Genomic DNA, 23,317 nt, shown 5'->3' on the forward strand with positions numbered 1-23,317 from the left:
CTCACGATTTTCTCTGTAACTGTGCAATTAGTTTTTTTATCTACGTTTAATGCTCTATTTACATGTCCAAGATTCGATGTGGTGTTTTTTAGAAAAAATTACTGCATCCGTCTCATAATAACTTTATTTTCGTTTTTCCATGTCTAATGTTTGACCACTCGTCTTATTTAAAAAATTTGTAAAAAAACTTTAAAAAATTATTTATGTTTTATCATATAGTAAGAATAAATAAAGATATTAATCGTAAAAAAATTCAAATAAGAGGAAGAATCAAAACATCATATCTAAATACCTACACCCATCAGAACTAAACTTGGGGCCAAGAGATGGCAATGCATCTGTACCTCTTGGTCTCCATACCCACACCCATCAGAACTAAACTTACCCACTTAAAAACTCATACCCGGTAGCGGGTATAGAATTCCTCCAGACCCACACCCACATGGGTAATGGGTACCCGGCGTGTACCCGTAACCACAACAAAAAAAACAATGCATCTAGCATGTATGACTCGTATAGCCAGTTAGCCACATTCCAAAAACAATAGGAGTACTGATTCAAACAATGCATAACTCATCGTTTCATCACCCATGTGGCCATGTTAACATGTAGAATAACACCAAGCATAGAGAATAAGTTCAAACACTCAATCAGTGCATCTTAATATCACCGATATATCACCATTCTGCTGTTTGGGTAATTTTTATCCACGGATTAACAGGTATGGGTGATGAGGAAACATACCCATACCTGGCTCACCCGATGGGTACACATTTTACCCATTTATATACCCGTGGATACAATATTTAAACTATAAACACCACCTAATGGAGTAAAAACCCATCGGGTATCGAGTTATGGGTCCCCATTGCCATCTCTAGTTAGGGGCACTGAACTCTGTATCATCATTGACCATTGCCTAAACAGCTTGTCTGTATCATCATCAATATCACCAGACCAATCATATTCACATCCATCTTACATTGGAGTCAAGTCAACTAATACCAAGTTGTAATGTTGATGCTTCATTTCAGCTGCTGCTTACCCAGTATTAATCCCCCCTGTATTCCCTGAAGAAGAAATCTGTTCGTCTCCTCTGTTTGAGCAGCAGCTACCATGTCTGCACCCTGCAGATTTCTCCAGGTTAGTGCATTCAAAAGCTATTTCTATTCAAAGGTTAATAAAACTGCACTCTTCTTTAGGGATGATATATGTATATTTTTTTTTCAAAAGATCATCCTGAGTTCCTGACTCCGGTATGTGAGAAAATCTTTTATATTATTTGAATGCTTGTTAGTTTGATTTGTAGAAGTATGAACTACAAACACCAGAGCAACAATACGACAAAAAAACATACTGACTACTGACCCATGAAGAGTACTGGAAAGCAGGATTCACATAATACTGAGAAAACATGCTCACATAACTCTTAGCTTTGCATTATTTTGCTTGTGATTCTAGTTACTTTTTATTGTACTAATGCTCAATATACATTCAAAAAGAAAGTATTGAAGGTTCATAAATGGAAATACCGTCTCCTGAGTTACCATCACAATTTTTGAGGGAAATCACTGATGGGTTCTCGGATGAGCGAAAAGTTGGTGAAGGTGCATTTGGAATAGTCTATAAGGTAAGCTTTAGTAGTTTTATGCTTTCTGTATTTCAAAAGTTCATAAAAGAAGATAACAATATTGTGTGCCGGACTTAACAGGGGATGTTTAAAGATGGGACAGAAATTGCTGTGGAGAAGCTTCGGGAGACATCATCGTTTCATGACAATCAATTTAAAAATGAGGTTGGAAGTCTTATGCAGGTCAATCACAAAAATATAGCCAAGTTAATTGGCTACTGTTATGAAATACAAAAGAAGGTGGTGGAGCATAATGGAAAATATATTCTTACAGAGACAGTAGAAAAACTGTTGTGCTATGAATATATATCTAATGGAAGCCTTGACAAACATATTTACGGTATGATAATAATGCAACAACTAAAATCGGTAATTTCCCCATTTTACAATCTTTACAAGATTTAGATATTAGTATAATATAACCTAGTCTATGTTCTACCGAAGTCTACAATAGGTCACGAAGGTAAGAGGATCAAGCCATTACCAGGTGTTTTTTGCCAATAAGCAAGTAAATAGTTAATCTCAATGTTATCTGTTTTCCACAATTACTTCTTCAGGTGAATCCAGTGTACTTGATTGGCACACACGCTTCAATATAATTAAGGGGATTTGTGAGGGGCTGCATTTCCTACACAAAGGATCAGAAAGACCTATTATTCATTTGGATATTAAACCTGGAAACATACTGTTGGATGATAATATGGTGCCAAAAATTGCTGATTTCGGTCTATCACGGCTCTTGGGTGAATAACAAACCAGAGTTTGCACACAAAATGTCATGGGAGCAATGTAAGTCACCAAACATTTTTCATTGTCAAATGTCAATTGCTTCGTATTATCCTACAAGGTAAATTTTATTTGCATTTGTCATATAATCTTCCAACTATTGATGCTGATGTTACACAGAGGATACATGGCACCAGAATATTTATATCGAGGTGAAATCTCTGCCCAATCAGATATATACAGTTTAGGTCTTCTAATTATCGAGATCACAACAGGGGAGAAAAACTTCCCCAACAGAGAGGATATCATTGCTAAGAACTTCATTGAGAATGTAAGGCAAAACTAATGTCTATATGTTCCAGTTTTAGAACAAATTTACTGTTTTCGTACTAAAGGGTTCTTCTAGAATAATGTTACATATGTTTAATTTGTGTGCTATCATTTAGTTTCTTACTACTAATTTCATAGGTACGCCGAAATTGGACCGATATGATGCATATATCATTGAAGTACCCATCATTAGACACAAATTGTCTCAAACAAGTAAAGACATGCATTGAAATTGGACTCAGCTGTGTCCAGACCAATCACAAGGACAGGCCTTCTATAGGGGCAATTGTCGATATGCTCAATTGAGGAGCACTATACTCACTGGTAGACAAGGTAAGGCTATAAGACCATAACTCTAGCATACATAGCATTCTTGATTCTTGAAAATAGTCGATAAATAATCCAATATATAATTACATCAAGATGCTAGTCACCATTAGATTATTTTGTAAATTAAAATCAGATGGCAAGAATTGACTAGCAGGCATCACATTATGTAGAATGGCAGGTTGGCAACTATATTCTAGTTGGATGTAACGAGACATTTGAAAATTTCAAAATAAAATCATGGATATCACTGCAATATTGTGTAATCATGCACAAATTCAATTTCAAATCTGTCCTATATGGTATGATAAGAGAAAGACAAGCGGTACTGCTACTTTTGCTACTGCATGATGAATAGTAGCATACTGAATCATTGCCTTCTGCTATCTGCCTATCTCAACATCTATTCAAATGAATCATCGCAGGTCGCAGCATGCTATATTCTGTAAGGTAGACACCATCCGCAGGGCACTAAGACAGGACCCATGAATCCCCAAGATTTCATCAAGGCAAGTGTAAACGAATGGAGGAAAGCACAGGTGTCTTGATGACTTGATGTTTGTGTAAAGGACAAGTAAATAAACACAAGATGCATAATTAGAAAGCAATGGGTCCAAATAACTGACCTAGAGACTACATGAAGATTCAAGATCTTTGTCATGTACAATAAGATACCACGCCATTAGGCAAATCACTTGCAGAAGGAGAGTCATCTGAAAGCCCCATATTGTTGAAAGAATAGCGCAGTTGATCTTTTGAGCTTAATTGGTCTGCAAAATTGTTTGGTTTGTTCAGCACACAAGAGGATTCTAATCCCTCTTCAAGTTGCATTCTATTGTTCACATTAGTCACTTGTTCTGGTCCATCTGGTACAATAGAATTTTCTGTAGTCCCACTTTGGGCTGACTCTAGTACAATAGAATCGTCTGCATGCTCCCTTCTGCTGTATCACCAGATTTGAGAAGCAATACTTTTGGCCTATTCGGATGCTCCTTAGCGGCCTTAGCCCATTCCCGTCTTGTTGCTGGAATGACTCTAGAATCAAGAGTTACCTCCTGAAGATGCTCAAAACATCGAATTTTGATGTCAGAAAGGCCATGCAGATCTTTGCAGAGCAGCTGAAGTGTGACAAGGAATGGCAAGGCGCCTTCTTGAATTATTGGGAATGTTGGGTATTGCAGCACAATACAAAGGCGTAGCAGCCTGGAGAACCCCTGATCTTTTATGGTGAACTGCTCAAGTTCGTCAGCAATCAGTTTGAGATACTGCAAGTATCTCAAATTACTCAAAGCTTCAAGAATGTCTGTTGTGAATTTAGTAGACGAAAGGCATAGCTCCTTGAGACCACGAAGTGATGTAACAAACTGAGGCAATTGGGGGAAGTTCCCATGTAATTTCAACGAGCTGAGGTAGCAGGGTTCTTTTAAGGAATCTAGTATGTCTTCAGAGCATCCAGTGAAATGAAGTGATAAGGAACGAGTACCAATATTTGCTTCCTTTTCATCCAGAATGAACTGTTGAATAGCCTCCCTAAGATCAGTCCAGTTGGTGTTACCCACAGACGACTTACACCAAATCTTCAACTTTCTCAATTTATTCATATAACTCAAAAGACCCAGAAACCCTTCGCTTCCATTACTAGCAAATCCTGCTATTGTCTGCAAGTTACTTTTTCCTTTCAAGAGAAATTCTTGTACTTCAGTCTTCTGCTTAACTTTATCTGAGAACTTAAATTGTCCAAGCAGATGAATTAGAGATGGCAACTGGAAGACTTCAACTGGCATTATCTTTATTTTTGTTCTCCTTACATCAAGGGCCTCCAAGTCTTTCAATTTGGCAACATCTTTTGGAAGTTTGGTGATATTGCTTCCAAGGCTCAAATATTTCAGAAGCACCAGATTGCATATTTCTTTGAGATGATCGTCCTTCAAATCATCACATTTTTCAAGATCCAAGACTCGCAGCAACTGATACTTGCTGAAGTCTAATACAGTTTTACCTGCCTCCCCAAAGACTGCCAGAGACCGCACAAGTGATAAATCAATACTGTTGAAATTATCATCTACAACAGTGTCACCATGGAGAGAAAGCCGACGAACATATCTGCGCAGGAACTTCTCATCACAAAAGAAGGTGACAAAGTTCTGAGAGATGGACATGTGCAATATGAATTCACGCATCATACCATAAGTTTGGCATGTCTTCACTTTATGATTGTTGCTTACATTGATGGGTTCAATGATGCTCCGGTCCATTAGCAAATCAAAGGCAGCTGTGGAATCTAGATTACTAGATGAAGACAGTGGTTCTACAAATCCCTCAGCTAACCATCGCCTCAACAGACTTTTCCTCCTGATAGGATGATCACATGGGAACATACCAAAATATAGTAAGCAGGCCTTGAGAGCATGGCCAGGTAGACTGGTGTAGTTACGAATCAACACACGTCGCATCCTTTCAAATGTTTTGTCATTCTCCAGGTGATAATGCAGCCGGTTGCAAACATCTTCACAGTTAGGCCCTGTTGGCCAGCCATTTGCTTGTAGAAATTCTCCTACGGTGACAAGAGCAAGTGGCTGGCCATCACATTTCTTCAAAATTGCTGCTGAATCTGGCTGCTTATAGTGTGAAAACCTCTCCGGGCAAGCTTTCTTTGAGAACAATTGCATTGAGCAGTTCTTATCAAGTCTGCTCATTTTGTGCAAATACCCGTTAGCAGAACAGCAGGCATTAGCTACTGATTGGATGGTCGTCGTCACCAGTATTCTGCTGCCAATACCCTTATCAACAGGGAATGCCGTTTTGATGTTTTTCCACTGATCTTCTGTTTGAATATCATCAATAACAATGAGGTACCTGCAAGACAGATCAAGAAAGGATAATTGTCAACATCCCCTGTGGAGCCACTATTATCAACAAAGTCAAGCAATTATTTCTACATAATTTCTTGGTGCATAGAAATTTACAAGCACTCCAAAGAAAATTTGTCTTTTCCATTTTTATTCTACTGATCAAATTTGAAGGAGATGCATCCTTTGAGAAATGGACTGTGTGCATTTGATGACTACTGGTAATAGTATCTGCTAATGATTCACTCGCTAGTTGTTACTTGCTATTGAAAGTGTCAGTTGCAATAAACTTGTAATATAGAGACTTGACTAAAATGTTGACCTGAAATTCAAGGGAAGAATGGATCAGGCAAATTATACAGAAAGTTGGGGATTTTTCACCTCTTGTTCTCCAATTGTTGTTTGATACCTACAGTGAGCTGGCCGGCATCAGAGACCCCACCACCAGAGCAGGAACGACCCTCCGTGTCAAGTTTGCTGAGCAATTCTCCGAGCACCTCCCGTGCACTCCGATGGGCAGCGCAGACCCACGCGTACCTCTCGAATCTCCCGCCGCCGCCGGTCACTCGGTTGTACACCTCCGTCGCGAGGGCGGTCTTCCCCAGGCCACAGAACCCGACGATGGCGATCACCTTGAGCTGCTCCGGCTGCCGCTCCGCCAGCTGCTCCAAGAGCTGCTCCCGGTCCGCGTCGACGCCGACCAGGTCCGCCTCGTGGATGCGCGGATCCGACGCACAGGAGGAGGACGGCCCATCCACCTGCGCCGCAGCCGAGGAGGAGATCGCCGTGTACCTCTGCTTCCGCTGGTTCGCCTCCTCCGCCATCCTCCTCAGCCGCCGCAGCTCCTGCGCCACCTGCAGGTTGGCGTGGAGCTTCCTGGGGACCCGTGCCGTGCGGCGGAGCAGGGACGACGGGAGCTGCTGCTCCCTGGCGGTGCGGTACAGGACGCCGTCGACGCAGTCCTCGATGCCGTGGGCCAGCTCCCGCAGCTCCTCCACGGACAGCCTCTGGACGGCGGCGGCGGCGGCGGCGGCGCCGCGGTCGAGGGAGAGGTCGTCGTCGATGGCGCCGAGGATCATGCGGAGCTCCTTGAGGAGGAACCGGACGTCGTCCTTGACGCCCTTGTGCAGCATGTGCTTGTCGTCGACGAGGGAGACGAGCCTCGGCAGGATGGCCTTGATGAATCCGCTCAGGAGCGCGGCCTCCATCGTCTTCAACCTCAGCTAGCTCATGCAGCCATGAGTATGGAATTGGATCGATCGAGCACTAACCAGTTCTTGGCGAAACGGAGAAGGCGATTGCAGGTAGCAGCAGTGAGAGTGAAACTGAAGCCAAGAGCAGAGATTATCCATAATTATATAAATATTCTGAATGAAACGAAAGTTTTTAAAAGTTAACTGCGTTAAATAAAAAACTAAAAAGTATTATATGTGTTATTTACAGAGAGATATATCAATATCAACCGAAACTAAATGATTTGTACTCATGCGCGAACTTTAGTGCAGAAATTCTTTTTTGTTGAGAAAACGCAAAGAAAGGGATAATATGCTGTAATTGTGTGGTGCACAGGCGCGTTTAGTTAGACCGGTGTAATTCATTTCAATGAATATAATATATCATACTATTAGATAATAGTTTTACTTGAGACAATACGTTACATTGGGGATGTCTTCTATCAAGATTTATTTTGGATGGATGGTGTATATATTTTTTTAAAAAATAAAACTAACATAGCATATTGTTAGAAAAACACGGCCATACTTTAGACAATTTGCTGCATTCTTTCAACCTAGATTATTCATCGACTTCGCACATATGCTTCATAATCCCAAACTACGAAATGATGCATATTTTATAAAAAGTTTATATGTAAAAGTCAATCGTCTCATATTTCTAAAGTAGTTAATTCCATTATTCATACCATCAAATAGTTATTACAAAAATCAAAATAAACTCAATGTAGCATCAAAACTTGGTACAATTATTCAGTGGATTCATTTAAGTAAAGAAGTCGATCGATATATACAAAGTCCGAGTTTAAGAGGGAATTGTGAAGACCAGGTAAGACAATTTTATACTATCTAAAAAATATTTTATAATTAGGCATGATTAGTTATTTTCTTTTTCATGATAGGAAAGTTTCTCTATATATGCACACTTTGGGGCCTTTTGTAACCTATCCTAACATATCAATACAATACTTCAGCTCATCGTCACCTTAGCAATAGATTTCGACGGAGCGAGCTCTTGGCTAGGCTACATCGGTTAGATCTATAGCATTTGAGTGATATTTCATAAGATTCTTTAGTGGATTCAGTTAAGAAAAGAGCAAAATCAGTTGATGGAAATGCTTAACCAAAAGAGTCCGGGTTCATGAAGGGATCTTGAAGACCATGGCACGGCAGTTTAAGTCTATCTATTATTTAGTAATTTTCCTTTATCTTTAGGGAAGTTTTTCTCATATCCGATCAGGACTACGCTTCCTTTTGTCTTTAGGAGACATGTGTCGTGTTCGATATGGACTAGTGTTCACCCATATGTATATATGTACACCTAGGGTCCCTGTAAGATATCTCACAAATCTCAATGAAATTACTCTCGATGCATCGCCACCCTCTTTTCTATGGTTTTTATCAATGGCGGAACTTGGCATCTCATGTGAGGCTATCAACTTTGATCTCTGGTGAACGGATAAGTTCTAAGCTCCACCGATCTAGCAAGTGTATCAACTACATTGGAGTTGTTCAATGTTGCATCGCATTAATCTTTTGGATTGATTTGGTTTGGTTGGTACATTTGCCTACCTGATATTTCAATTTTATATTTACCAACATTTTGTTAAGACGCCGCCTACCCTAAAGAACTAGAGAAACCGACTAGTTTTCTTTTCCTGGTTTCCTGGTTCAATTGGTTTACTGACCCTTTGACCTTGAATTCAAAAAAATCAAAATCCGCCACCTATTCCAGTCATTTTTGTCACCATTCAAGACTAAAAATGCAACCCTAATTATGACCCCAAGGTTTACTATTCATTGGAGATTCCAAAATTTATTTGAACCATACAAATCCTTTGATTCATCAATTCAACCATTCTGGCTCCTATATTTGCCATTTCTTTTATCGTTTATTTATAGCATTTAATTTTGTAGGTTGAATTACAATTTTTTCTAGTGTGTGCGTGATATATTGAGCTAAAGAAGCCATCGTCGACCCGTAGGAATTACTGTCGTTGATAGCCTCAAAAAGTTAAGGAACTGACGTTCATCCTAAAGGCTATGCTAAAGCTTTAGAAGACCATACTACGCAAAGCAAGCCACAAAACCATCCTTTGAACAATTTGATAATCTAAGCAGAGGACCACTTAGTATTTCATGCATCACTTATTTGTAAAGATTACATTGGCGTATGATTTAGTACTTTTGAAATAATCTTTCTATAATAGTTATTACCTAGTACATGCATTTCTATTGCTGCCAATGCCTTGAATTCATATGCCATTCACATTGGTAACCTAGATATACAATTTCATACTTCAGAATAACAATGTAATAGATAATACCACCAAATTTCTATACTCTTACATCTATTTGCCCATCATCACATGATGGCGTCATCGGGCATGTGAAAATAACGAAATATTGTTTTCAATTGAATCGTTCATCAAGAGTGATGTGAAAGTAAACTTCGGGCGAAGATGGTTGTTCTGGATCGTGATGGCATGCATTACTATGCTTGAGATATGCATGTGCATGTGCTAGTAGCTTTGGTTGCTCCCCTGGATATAAGGACAACTCCCTTATGCCATGAAAAGTGGTGTAATTTGTGCTCATCCATACAACCGAGTAATCGGACTTAGGCTAGTATGTGGTCCCACTATATGAAAGACTATAGGGTGGACATGTAGGGGTTAGCTCTATGAGCATGTTGGGGTGGACATGTGTGGAAGGGGCAAAGGAGCTAGGTTGACATGTCTTAACAACAATGGGTCTCATGAAAGTATGATGATATATATCCTTACCTGGGCCTAGCAAGAGTTTGACTGCTACGATGGGCCATACCCCACTATGCAATAACTAGCAGTAAGTGGGATTCACGAATGGTTATGTTATACTTGACTCTGTACAAGTTAAGGATATCTTATGGGTAAAGTTGGGTAGACGCAGCAGAGTTGTACTAATACACTGTGCTTCCGGTTAGTGGAGATACATTGTTCGGTGATTCCTATTTCTCGTGGTATGAGTAGCTTTTAGAATTAAAATGTGGATTGAAATACTATGAGGATGATGATTAATATTGCAACCATTTTAAAACATCGAGTTATAATGTTTGTAAATAAAGTATTGTTTAAAGTAGGGTAAAATTATTTATGATAGGCTTATTACGAGCCCCCCTTGATGAAACATATATCCTTATACTACTTACATGTGTTATAATTGTGGTTCATGGTTTGCTAGGTATGTTTGTACTCATCTCTGACATAAATTGTGATTCAGAGGAGCAGTTCTTTACCGAAGAAGCGTGGGAAGGTGAAGAGTTTGTATGTGTGGCAGGGAGTTCTTGTAGGTTGGCCTGCTCTGAGACCTGCATGTGGTGTTAGTTGGTTCTGGTGTATACATCATTGTTTTGTAGGCTAGCCTGTTATGTAAGTTTGGCTTATCAACCTCTAAAAAGTTATCTCAGTATGCTTTAGGGTACATTATCTTATGTAAAACTTGATATTGTAACTGAAGTATTTCTGGTTATCAATCTGTGCATGATCAAAATGTTGGACGATCGTGGGTGGTCTCAGGATGTCGTACTTAAACCGGGTATCCCCACACAGATTGATCGTCTGCCTAGTTGGTTGTAGCCGATGATCTTTGCTAGTTCACATATTCATTGTATTTGTACCAATAACATAGCTAATTGTTTTACTCAGTGCTCATAGGCTAATCAGTTGGTCTCAGCGAGTCCTATCGGCCCATGGGCCAATCCACTGTTGGATTTAATTCTTTGTATTCTCCTTATCAATTGTAAGATCAAATTAACTAGCATGCCTCGAAGCTCAAAGATTTAGAACCTATAAGTTAAAGTGGACCTTCGTGGCATTTGTGACTTTGTATCACATAACCACAGTGCAGATTTTGTGTTAACATTCATCCTTCATCTTCACTTGAGAAAAGAATGCAGCCAATATGTTACGTCATAGATGCATTGTATAGACCACATACAAATGGATGGTGTATTATATGTTAATGTGGTGTTTGGGAAACAGGGACTTACTTTTAGTCCCTGTCACATCGAATATTTGAACACTAATTTGAAGTATTAAACATAGACTAATTACAAAACTCATTCCATAACCTTGACTAATTTACGAGACGAATCTATTAAGCATAAGTAATCTATAATTAGCCTATGTGATGCTACAGTAAATATTTGCTAATTATAGATTAATTACGCTTAAAAAATTCATCTCGCGAATTAGCTCTAATTTATAAAAATAGTTTTTTATTAGTCTATGTTTAATATTCAAATTAGTGTCCAAACATTCAATGTGGCGTAGACTTAAAAAACTTTAGCCTCGGCTAAACACCCCCAGTCGTTACCCACAGCCATCCTCTTCTTCCAACTAGTTTGCACAACTCTCTTCCTGTTCCCTGATAGACTGCCTTATACCAGAAAGCCATGAACTCTCCAGCGAGTTTTTCCCTAGGGACCACGGGCCCTCTTCTTAGGAAGCTCGAATTGCTCCTAACTGCTGCCGAATTCCGGTTGGCAAAACCACGCAGGGATCGTGTCGAGCTCCTCAAGGAAGATGTGGAAGAAATCCTCGCAGCTCTCGAGGAGCAGTCCATGGCCGATTCTCCAAGCCACAGGGCAAGATGCTGGATGGACGAGGTGCGTGAGCTCTCCTACGACATCGAGGACTCCATCGACTCCATGATGCTGAGGCTCTCAAGTGCTAAGAACAAGGCCAGATCCAGACCATCGCACGGCCGCCACAAGGTCGGCCGTGTGAAGATTATTTCTGGGCAGCCCAAGAAACCGAAGCCGCGCACATGGATCGCCATGACCACGGAGCTCAGGGCTCTGGTGCGTGAATCCATCGAGCGGCATGAAAGATACCGGCTTGATGATGGCTTGCCCTCGAGCTCAGGCTCCCACACTCGCTGCCGTGCTCTTCTCGCTGAGCGCCGGCAAGCTCCGCCGCCGCTCCATGGGCTTGCTGATGTCGTCGTCGGCATCGACGAGCCGGTGACGAAGCTCGGCAGATGGCTCACCGCCGGCGAGGAGGGCCCGGGCCCGCACCTGAAGGTGGCCGCCATTGTTGGACCTCCAGGGATTGGCAAGACGGCGCTTGCCACGAAGCTGTACCGTGACCATAGGTGGCAATTCGACTGCCGGGCTTTCGTGAGGGCATCGCGAAAGCCCGACACGAGGCAGCTTCTTGGTGGCATCCTGTCTCAAGTTCAGCGCCGTCGACGGCCATCTGATGCTGCCTGCTGCACTGACAACAACACGGTGCAAAGCCTTATTGATAATCTCAGAGAGTATCTCCTCCAAGATAAGAGGTTACTTCTTTTTGCTTTTTGACAGAATCGTGAGTAAGATAATTCAGTCGAGAATTTATTAACGCACCTGCTTGCTTAATACATTGTGGTATCTATCTATACAGCACCAGCACCAGCAAGCTGCAAATTTTGTTAATCAAACCACTGAACTTGAAATTTTTTTTTTTTGTGAGAGTAAAGTAAGCAGTTTCTAGAATCTCTGACTAAAGTATACTGTACAACTTAACCAAGTTACATTATCTAGTTCTTTAGCAGTTGGAGAGCAAAATACGGCCTCTTAATTATATTCCATCTCTGTAGCTGATGACACAAATCAAAATACTAAGATAGCACGGTACTTTTTGTAATCTATTATTCAGATATCTGCTTTACTTTGCAATTTACTTTTGCAGTTTTCCCTTTTATAATTAGTTTGCTACTGCTTTTAGCATGGAACCGTAAAAGTTATTATATATGAAACAATTTTCAGGTACCTTATTGTAATTGATGATTTATGGGATACAACATTATGGAATATTATCAGTAATGCTTTTCCAGATGCTATTAGTTTCAGTCGAATAATAATAACAACAGAAATAGAGCATGTAGCTATGGAATGCTGCCAGTCTGATTACATTATCAGGATGAAACCTCTTGGCAGCCATGACTCTCGAAAATTATTCTTCAATAGAGTATTTGGCTCTGAAGATCAATGTCCTGACCAGTTGAAGGAATTTTCAAACAAAATCATAGAAAAATGTGGTGGTTTGTCACTAGCAATCATCATTATAGTTGGTTTGTTAGCAACTCAACCGGGCAATCCCGAGCTATGGGATCATGTACAGGAATGTTTATGTTCCAATCTGGGTACAAATCCTACTTTAGAAGACAGGTTGAAAGAAATACTGAACCTTAGTTACCAGAGTCTTCCTCATTATTTGAAGACATGCCTGCTATATCTTAATATGTATCCTGAAGGACAAACAATTCTGAAGGCTGATTTACTGAATCAATGGACAGCTGAAGGCTTTATTATCTATAACAATGAAACAAAAGACATAAAGGAAGTTGCAGATAGCTATTTTCATGAGCTTGTAAACAGGGGAATGGTTCAACCTATGCAGATTAACAAGAATGGCGAGGTGCTTTCCTGTACAGTGCACCATATCATACTTGATTATGTTATGCACAAATCCAAAGAAGAGAGATTTATAACTTCAATTGATTATTCTCAAGCCACCACAGGGCCTTGTGCCATTGTTCATCGACTGTCCCTTCACTTTAGCAGTGCCAAATATGCGAGTAAACCTGTTGGTATAATGTTCTCACAAGTTCGGTCACTCGCCTTTTTTGGACTCCTCAAGTGTTTGCCTTGCATTATGGAGTTCAAGCTGCTGAGAGTTCTAAGCCTTGAATTTTGGGGCAACCATAATGGGCAGAGATTGAACCTAACATCAGTTTGCAGATTATGTCACCTGAAATACTTGAAAATTTCATCCGATATATTTGTAGAATTACCAGCTCAGATGTCTGGACTACTGTACTTGGAAACACTTGAAGTAAGTGCAAGAGTGTCAGCTATGCCATTCAAGATTGTTCATTCCCCCAGATTATTACATCTCGGTCTTCCAGATGGGGCAAACCTACCTGATGAGATTGGTTCCATGAGATCTTTGCGTACACTACAATTTTTTTACGATGGAAATAGCTGTATAGACAATTTACGCAGCCTTGGCAATCTGACAAACCTGCAGGATCTTCATCTCATCTATTCCGCAACGTCATCTAAGAAGAATCTGAAGAAAGATCTGACAGCTCTAGCTTCTTCTCTTAGCAAGCTTGTCAACCTTAGATCTCTCACTCTATCACCTAGTGCTGCAGGCATGGTCATCTTCTTTAGCATCTCAAAGGCCATGGATTCCATTTCTACGTTTCTACAGAGACTTGAGCTTTTGCCATCAATCTTCACCTTTCACAGGCTTCCCAAGTGGATTAGGCAGCTCCAAAAGCTCTGCATTTTGAAAGTTGCTGTTAGAGAACTTCTGACAAGTGACATTCATAGCCTTACAGAATTGCCTTCCCTCACAGTTCTCTCACTTCGTGTCCAGACAGTTCCAGAGGGGAAAATCATCTTCAGAGAAGGAGCATTACCAGTTCTCACGTATTTCAGATTCGAGTGTGGTGCCCTCTGCCTGGAATTCAGGCCTGGAGCAATGCCCAATCTTCAGAGACTCAAGCTAGGTTTCAACACTGAGCAGGAGAGTTATGTCAATATGCTTGCTGGCATTGAGCACCTTTCAAACCTCCAGCATATCGCTGCACGAATTGGGACAGACGCGAGTGTTGGTGAATTTGATAGGAGGGCCGTTGAGTCAGTGTTCAAGAAAGCTATCACCAAGCACCATAGGTGTCCTAGCTTCAGTGTACAATGGTTGGCTCCGAGTAAACAAGAATGGCATCCTTCAGAGAAACAGCAGAAGAGTCAAGAAAAAGGCTCATCATCTGGAGAATATGTGAATATCAAACTAGGATCAGCAGAAGATACTGATAAACCATCAAGCAAGGAACAGTCAAGAGCGCAACATAGGTCATTAGCTGGACAAGATTTGACAGAGGGATCTTTTACGGTGCTCCATCGAACCTCCAGGAAGGTATGAGCCATAATAAATCATAGCCCACCAATTTTTATCTTTGTCTATACCTCTACACCTATACCTACCTATATTAATTACGCACTTTCTTCTCATGATTTATGTTAAGAGAATTTTTTTTTCATACTTAAGGAGGTAACATGAGATATCATTATTTTCTACGTAAAATTTAGTATCTTCTAGCATTTAAGGATGTGTTTGGTTCGTGGACAAGATAGGTTGTTGTTGGCTCCATCCCTAGATTATAGGATGGGTTGGTTCTATTTTTCTGTTTGGTTGGATGGATAGGTTGGATCCTGTTTTTTTGTTTGGTGGAAGAGATGAGATGAGTTGGGTTGAACCTGTTTTTTGTTTGGTTGAAGGGATGAGATGGGATAAAGGTTACCTTTTATATCTAAAATAAAATATTAAATACTAGGATTAATATATGAATAACCTAAAAGTAATTGAATGTATATTTATATAAGTAATATATTTTAAATAAATTTAATAAATAAAATGAATACCCCTCTGTGCGTCGTGGTCGTCCTGGGACGGATCCGTCCCACCATTTTGGTGGAATGGGTTGGACCTATATCTAGAAGGAATATTCCTCTCCTGGGTCCAACCCATTCCATCTATCCACCAACCAAATAGGGTCAAAAATGGGTTGGCTTCCATCCCTAAAACCAAACACATCCTAAGGTACCAAGATGTACCAAAAATTTTATATAGAAAATAATGTTACCTCTTAGTACCTACTCAAGAATGATAAAACTACTCTTACGTTAAACAGAAAAATCCGATCATTGATTAGGTAGATCATGTTATCTTAACCGTACATTATAAGTTAACGCTAATAATAGCTCTAGTTAATTTGAACTAACATTTGGGTCCCTCGAACCAATGCATTAAAACCTATTATATACCTGTGCTAATGTTGTAAACCTCCCCCCACCCCACACCCCCAAAAATATTTGTTTAATAAATTATTTCCCACACGACATTGGCAACTCGAGTTATATTAACCATCGAACCAATTTGGCTGCTCTTGTTTGTGTTTCTTGGCTAATCACTGAAGCATTCTAGCTAGGCCGAGGCACTAAAACATTCCATGCAAAAGTACAATGGCCATATATTAACCATCGAACCAATTTGTTTCTGTCTCTTTCGTGCAAGGATTATCCATTCCATCTAAAACATTAAGAAACATGAAAAGTTTCAAACACTAACAATGACACTGACATGCAAAAGTACCATGGCCATATATGATCTTTTAAAAAAAAAATCCTCACCTGCAAACCAAGTAGAAAGATTCATCCCAAACTTACTCATAGCAACTGATGTGTAAAAGTGTATCTAGGCCCCTAATATGTTTTGATGATTAGCGACAATCTCTTGAGTATTTGAGTATTGTGTAAGAAACTTGGTCCTTTGAAGTTGGGCCTCAAGTGATCCCTTTAATATTTAATGTGATTGTCGACATAGAGGAAGATGTGTTGGTATGTAAAGTGCTAGGAAAGCCATACTATAAAGAGGGATGTCACTTTGAAACCTAGGGTTGAAAATACAGTGTTCAAAAAGTGTTTTTTCTTGGAAAACATTCTTGAAATTCTGGTATAGTCAACTAATTGAAATATCTGATGTGCTGTTGGAATGTCCGATGTGGTGAACTCATGCTCTGTTGTGAAAAATCTTCAGACAATCTAGTTGTGGGTCGAATGTTCTATCCGGCTGCTGAAGCGTTCTGTCCCAGTAAATATCAAAAGTTGAACTCGGTTCTGTTGGATAAAGCAACAGAACATTTGAAATACTGTTGGAAGTCCGTTCTAGTACCTTCGTGTTATGTTTCGATAAATATTAGAAGTTCCGATATTATTGTCGGAATGTCCAATAACTTCAGACTGACATAATTGGGGCATCTTGGATCGGATGTTCTGATGACCCAATCGGATGTTCCAATCTGAGGAATGTTTGCCCCCGAAGTGATGGATTTTAAGTGGTGGAATAAATATCCCCACCCACCCCTCAAGTCAAGGTTGTCTATATCTCATTGAACATTTAGAATCTAGATATATTCTTAAGTCACCGTATTCATGTTCTACTTGATCCCCGCAACAATTACTTGAATGCCAACAAACTAGCAAAGCTACTAGTATGCACAACGATTGAGGCAATCTTCAAATCCAATCTTTCCTAGATAATGGAAGTTGTATTGAACTTAGCCAGTTACATCAAGGTGATGCAACTGTACTAAGAATACTCCCGGTCTCTGTACAATTAAGACGCACAAAACCAAAATACATACAAGAAATAGTTTTAGATGAAAAAACAAAGACACAGGGAGAATTAATGGCCATTGATCTGAAGACTAGATTGCCATCCACACTCGTGGGCAAAAACTCACTAGCTCCTCGCTCCAATCGCAGACATGCCGCAACAATAAAATCGTTTGAACTCAGCTTCTGAAGGATATCCTAAGAATGGAGTCAGCGAGTAATCAATAAGATTACATGCATATGAGAAGAAATATATGTGTTTTCAAAAACCGCATCATTCCTATATTAAACATAATGATCGACAAGTAGCGTCCACTCCTTATAGGACCAAAGACCTGAATTCTTTAGACAAATGCAAAAGCCAACTATCAAACATATGCAAAACAACTTACCCACGACCCTATCCATTTAGGGTGTGTTTTTTATGGATGAAAGGTGAAAGATTACCTGATTTTTATAGCTATTTATTGGTGTAAATGATGAAATTAACTACTACAAAATTAAAAATCTATTTTAGAAATATGTGAGATGATGAACTTTACTATATATATTTTTTTTGAAAAACGTACCGTTTAACTGTTCAGGAGGCGTACATGTGAAACCGAGAAATAATCTACACTGTTCCAATGAAAATGAACACAACCTTAGACCTTGTTCGCAAAACGCCACTAAGGGCTAACGTTTTCCTCTTATTTCATTTGCACGCTTATTGAACTGTTAAACCATGTTTTTTTGCAAAAAAGTTTTATATAAAAGTTGGTCAAAAATTAGATTAATCTATTTTTTAAATTTACAAGAGCTAATACTTAATTAATTATACGCTAATAGCATTTCTAGTAAAGTTCGATTTAGGGATTTGGGAATTGGTGTGTTCCCCTGGCCGCCACAGCCACACTTATTTAGCAAGTTTGTAATTAAGTAGGTTCTCAACAGTGTTATTAATTAATTAAGAGTTCTTTTTTGAGCCCTCTCATGTTCTTTCTATTGGTATGCTAAAACAGTTGCAGGCAAAGCATATGGAGCCATTGGATCATAATGAGTTGAGTTTAGATGACCTAGAGGTAATCCAAGTGATCGGAAAAGCTAGTAGTGGAGTGGTACAGTTGATTCGCCACAAATGGACTGGCCAATTTTTTGCTAAGAAGGTACTATATGAAAGTGCATTCTTTGCTCTTTTTTTAATGATTTATTCCAGTTCCCTCTTATAGTTTTAGCTATAATGTCTTTAATTAATGTTCCTAATAGGTGTAGTGTAACTTCCTGTAATTCCATATTCTTTTTACGTGGTGTTTTGCCTAACACCTGCAAAGGATCTTTAGCTGCATTGCTGTATTGTTGTGTTTATAGGATCTACAAGTAAATATCCAGGAGAGCATACGCAGACAGATTGCCCAGGAATTGAAAATTAGCTTGTCAACACAGTGCCAATATGTTGTTACGTGTTGTCAGTGTTTTTATGTCGATGGTACTGTTTCAATTGTTTTGGAGTACATGGACTGTGGATCTCTCTCGGATTTACTGAAGACAGTTAAAACAATTCCAGAGCCCTACCTTGCTGCAATCTGCGAGCAGGTAAGTTACGTGTAGCAGAAGCTGCTCCTTCTGTTTCATAATGTAAGACTTTTTAGCCTTGTCTAGATTTATATAGATGCTAATAAATCTAAATATATATATATAATTATATATACATTTATCAATTGATGAATTAAGATAAGGTTAGAAAGTCTTACAATATAAAACGGAGCTAGTAATTTGCTTCGAGAATGTTACTTTACCTTATAATGGAAAGAACTATCCTTCTTGTGCAGGTCTTAAAAGGACTGGTGTACTTGCATCATGAGAAGCATATCATACACAGAGATCTAAAGCCATCAAATATATTAATAAATCACTGGGGTGAAGTAAAAATATCCGATTTTGGTGTTAGTGCCATCACTGCTAGTTCGGGTGCAAAACAAAATACATTTACTGGAACATATAATTACATGGCGGTGGGTCAAAATTTTTATATTATTAAATGTGTCACTGAGTTTGGTATGAAATGCCATCCATTTTTAACGAAAAGAAATTTCTATTCTTGACAGCCAGAAAGAATCATGGGGCAGCAACATGATTATAAGAGCGATATCTGGAGCTTGGGCCTTGTTATGCTCGAATGTGCCACTGGTAATAACGCATATCTTCCCCAAGAAAGCTTTTATGAACTTCTTGAAGCTATTGTCGACCAACCACCACCTTCTGCTCCATCAGACCGGTTTTCAGAGGAATTCTGTTCGTTTGTCTCTGCATGGTAACTCTGCTTCTTTGATGATTTCTCTGATGTCTTTTTCCAACGGAAGTTACATTTGCAGTAATATATTTTAACATTTCGGTTACAATAATGTACCTCTAATATTGTGCAGCATGTGTCCTATGGACTTGACAATGTTTCAAAGGCTAACACCTAGTAAGTTTTATAGAGAGAGAAACGAATATGGCGCTAATATTCATTTCTTTTGTTCTCTGGATTTTCAGCATGCTAAAGAATGCTTCAGATAGGTCATCTGTAGAACTGTTGTTGGTAAGTTAAAGTTCTGCACCGCACTTCTTGTTCATTTTACAGAAACATTTGCAAGGCTTTCTCACTAATCTTGTTGCTTCTTCCCTCTATGCTGTCTTTGATACTTAGAATCATCCATTCCTGAGCATTTATAGTGACATGGATATAGATCTTGCTTCATACTTCAAAAACGCTGGATCTCCGTTTGCCATCTTCAGTTCAGGTAAGAACAAGTAACTTGTCTTTTCATTTGGCGTTTATTTTGTCATAGACGTGTGTTATGGCCATTCTTTTATGATGCCAATGGATGACAGAGACAGACAGTTAGTTCTCATAGGCCATTCATTCTTTTGGTGTTCATTTTGTCATAGATGTGTGTTACTTCCACTCTGATTATTTTTGGTTTGTCAATCAGAAATGCATACTGAATTCAGCAGACAAAATGAAGCGGAGGCTAAGTCACAACTTACAAGTGAATCTACATTACAGTTATCGCAAGGCATCACAGATGACCTCTCAAGCGAACAAGAGATTGAGCAGGATAGATTTGGAGCGGCTTATAGGGTACGACTCTACATATTTTCTTCTGAACCTTTCTCCACTCCACCATAATTAATTGACAAATCCATCTTTATATATGGTAAACAGGATGCGCTGTATGGCAACATGGGAAGATGGTTCTTGTGAAGAAAGCTTGAGAGAATACCAGGAAGTTCATGGCAGACAGTTTTCAGAATGAGATTAACAATCTACTGGAGTTGGAACACAAGAATATTGTGGAGCTAATTGGTTCTTGCTGCTAAACACATGGAACAATGGCATCATTGCTGTGAAGACACTTTCTGATATCCAGATTGAAGATGAGTCATTTCTACCCTATAGTGCATCAAGTGAGATCCTCACTCCTCACTTCTGCATCCTCAAATCCAACGGACCATCTTGATCCTCAAATCCAACGGATCATTTGCCTCGCCCTCACTCACCCGCAGACGCCGCTTCGCCATCACCCCTCGCCCTCGCCCTCGCCCTCGCCCTCGTATGTGTCACCGCCACCCCTCCACTGCACCGCCCGCAACCGACGCCGCCTCTCCGCGTTCCGCCTGCGACCTTACACTCACCTTGCTAAAAAAAGCTTGGGTTTGGCCATTCTCTTACACTCACCTTGGACACCCTGTGTTAAAGAAGTTTGGTCGTATGGATTCTTATGCACTGCAAGGTTGAGAAGCACAATGACGAAGATGTCATTGTACTTAATCTTTACCCCAAGAGTCCACATGTAATAACACCACATATGTTGGAAATCATACATGGCATTCCACGTGCTAGAACTGAAGGGACTAAGGAATTTCTTGAATGCCCAAATGTTGAATTGGAGGACCTTCAAAATTTTATCTCAGAAAACATTCCGAAGAATAGTAATAAGGAGAATATTAATGTTGCTGACCTTAGAGCAGTGTGTTTAGTTGATAAGGGGATAAGGGCTTTATGATGGAACTCAGGATTTTTCTAGCAATATTGTTTACCATTTCATCCTTTACAACCTCTTCTCTTTATCTTACTAATAAGAATCTAAAATATGTATTGGACATGAAGTCAGTAGCTACCATCGACTGGTGAAAGCTATTATTTGATCATTTGATTCGGAGCATTGAAAGATTCCAAAAAACTATGTTTGTTTGGAGCCCGGTGTCCTTTCCTATAAGAGTCTTTGAAATCTCTTTTTCTTTTTTAGAACAACATTGTTTGACTAACAGCAATGTTGTATGACTGATAGAATTTTTTTCTTGGACAATTTAGACTTTGATGCAATCACTGCCAGCGACGCCGATGCCTTGAATACAACTAGATTACACTGCTATACTGATAGAAAGGTGTCATCATCTACAACAAATTCTTAACATCAAGAGGTAAAAGCCCCTGGTAAGGCCGCCTCCTGAGTTGTGCGTATAAAAGTATAAGGGGAGTCGGCAGTCCCCTGAGCTGCGTGTATAAAAGCCCCTGGTCCACTGTTTGAATGAATAACTCGGAAGTTGAGAGCTAGGCAAAAGGGTGTAGAAGCTTGGCCTGGAAAGGGTTGCATTCTCTAAAAAGTTAAGTTACTTTTGGGAGATTTAACTACTCGACGGAGTACTTTCCCTTTTATACCACTAGTTCCTTACTTTTAAGAGATCTAGTCCTTGACACCATAAAAGTAGTCGGTCAGGGCACTAACAAGCCAGATTCATCGTGTGTAGTTTGTCCGACTCATCTAAGAGTTACATGTAGTACTTTTCTTACCCCATGACTCATCTAAGAGTTACATGTAGTACTTTCCTTCTTATCCTACGACTCATCCAAGAGTTACATGTAGTACTTTTCTTCTTATGGAGTAATTTTCCCTCTTACCCTACTAGTTTCCTTAATTTTTGAGCGATCTAAGTAGTCAACGGGTAAGGAAACTAGTTGATGAGTGCGAGCCGGAGGATTGGAGCCATATGGCCTGTTTGTTGGGCTGTGTGGCCCATTTAGGTGAATGGAAACAATTGCATGGAGAGGTTGATGACGGGTAAAGTACTTCATGAACTACTTAGATCTCTCAAAATTAAGGAAACAAGTGGGATAAGAGGGATAAGTACCCCTTACTCTACATGCAACTCTTAGATGAATCAGATAAACTACACACGATGGATTTGGTTTTGTAGGATTTGGGTTCATTAAGTGTTGCGATAACAAAGGTGTTTTGTCTTCCACGGTTGGATTTGGGCCCATTAGGCAAAACATATTTTGGAGCCTAACTAATTGGCAATGATAGCATAATTACTCGATAGAGATAATGACAGGCAAAACATACTTCTGAGACTAATTAATAATCTTCAAAATCTCCTCACATTTGACACCACAATGCTAGTCTAAAACATTAAGGTAGGTAAAACAACAACTAGATATAGACAGGTAGCTCCATAGACACAAAGCATATACGATCAGCAAAGTTCATACATTTAAACAGACACAGACGATCGTCAGACGATCAGCGATTTAAACAGACACGAAGTTCATACAACATTTCAACAAAGACAGACGATCAGCAAAGTTCATACATTTAAATAGACACAGACGTAGTGGACGTGGTGCACTCAGGCTCGAGGACGCAGTGGCATCCAACTCTCATTCCGGGCTAGGACGCGGTGGCGCTGCCACCTCTTCTGGTCTCATGGAGTTTGCCATCCCCACGGTATGGTTCTTGATACCCTCCAAGAACTTCCACCGGGACGCCATCTTGCCGGGGCAGACCAGGCATCTGTAGTAGCCGTCATAGATGACGCGCAGAGCACCGCCCCCGGGGACCGGCCGGCGGTAGCCGCGGTGCCGATCATCTTCCGAATCCGTCGAGTAGTCGGACCCGGAGTCGTCCAACTCCAGCGAGCGAGCGGGCGAGCGCAACACCATCTCGTCGTCGTAGCCTACCAGGGAGCGTGGCTGCGCGACGAGTGAGCG

The 23,317-nt window shown here is 40.0% G+C and overlaps 2 protein-coding genes and 1 pseudogene across 3 annotated transcripts; 2 read left to right on the forward strand and 1 right to left on the reverse strand.

The window, feature by feature from the left end:
- Positions 1-533: 533 nt before the first annotated feature.
- On the reverse strand, positions 534-7,251 carry LOC102703431 (disease resistance protein RGA4-like). Its single transcript, XM_040528699.1, is given in 4 exon segments — positions 534-1,127; positions 3,640-3,951; positions 3,954-5,869; positions 6,244-7,251. Coding segments are annotated over 3 exon segments (3,024 nt in total). The 5' UTR covers positions 7,071-7,251; the 3' UTR covers positions 534-1,127; positions 3,640-3,670.
- LOC102719715 lies at positions 1,506-3,285 on the forward strand (annotated as a pseudogene).
- A 4,273-nt stretch (positions 7,252-11,524) lies between the features above and the next one.
- On the forward strand, positions 11,525-21,519 carry LOC107303414 (disease resistance protein RGA5-like). Of its 2 annotated transcripts, none has more exons than XR_005812711.1 (10): positions 11,525-12,416; positions 12,886-15,046; positions 18,306-18,449; positions 18,652-18,876; positions 19,113-19,295; positions 19,389-19,594; positions 19,819-19,864; positions 19,973-20,066; positions 20,333-20,407; positions 20,492-21,519. XR_005812711.1 is itself a non-coding variant. In XM_015842285.2 (10 exons), the coding sequence occupies exons 1-10, from the start codon at positions 11,530-11,532 to the stop codon at positions 20,528-20,530; spliced, it is 4,134 nt and encodes a 1,377-aa protein (XP_015697771.1). In that variant the 5' UTR covers positions 11,525-11,529; the 3' UTR covers positions 20,531-21,519. The 2 variants fall into 2 exon arrangements, 1 of the variants encoding a protein (XP_015697771.1); XM_015842285.2 differs by having other exon boundaries at positions 20,259-20,407.
- The last annotated feature ends 1,798 nt before the right edge of the window (positions 21,520-23,317 follow it).

Source organism: Oryza brachyantha, chromosome 11 (assembly GCF_000231095.2).
Source record: "Oryza brachyantha chromosome 11, ObraRS2, whole genome shotgun sequence".
NCBI lineage: Eukaryota > Viridiplantae > Streptophyta > Magnoliopsida > Poales > Poaceae > Oryza > Oryza brachyantha.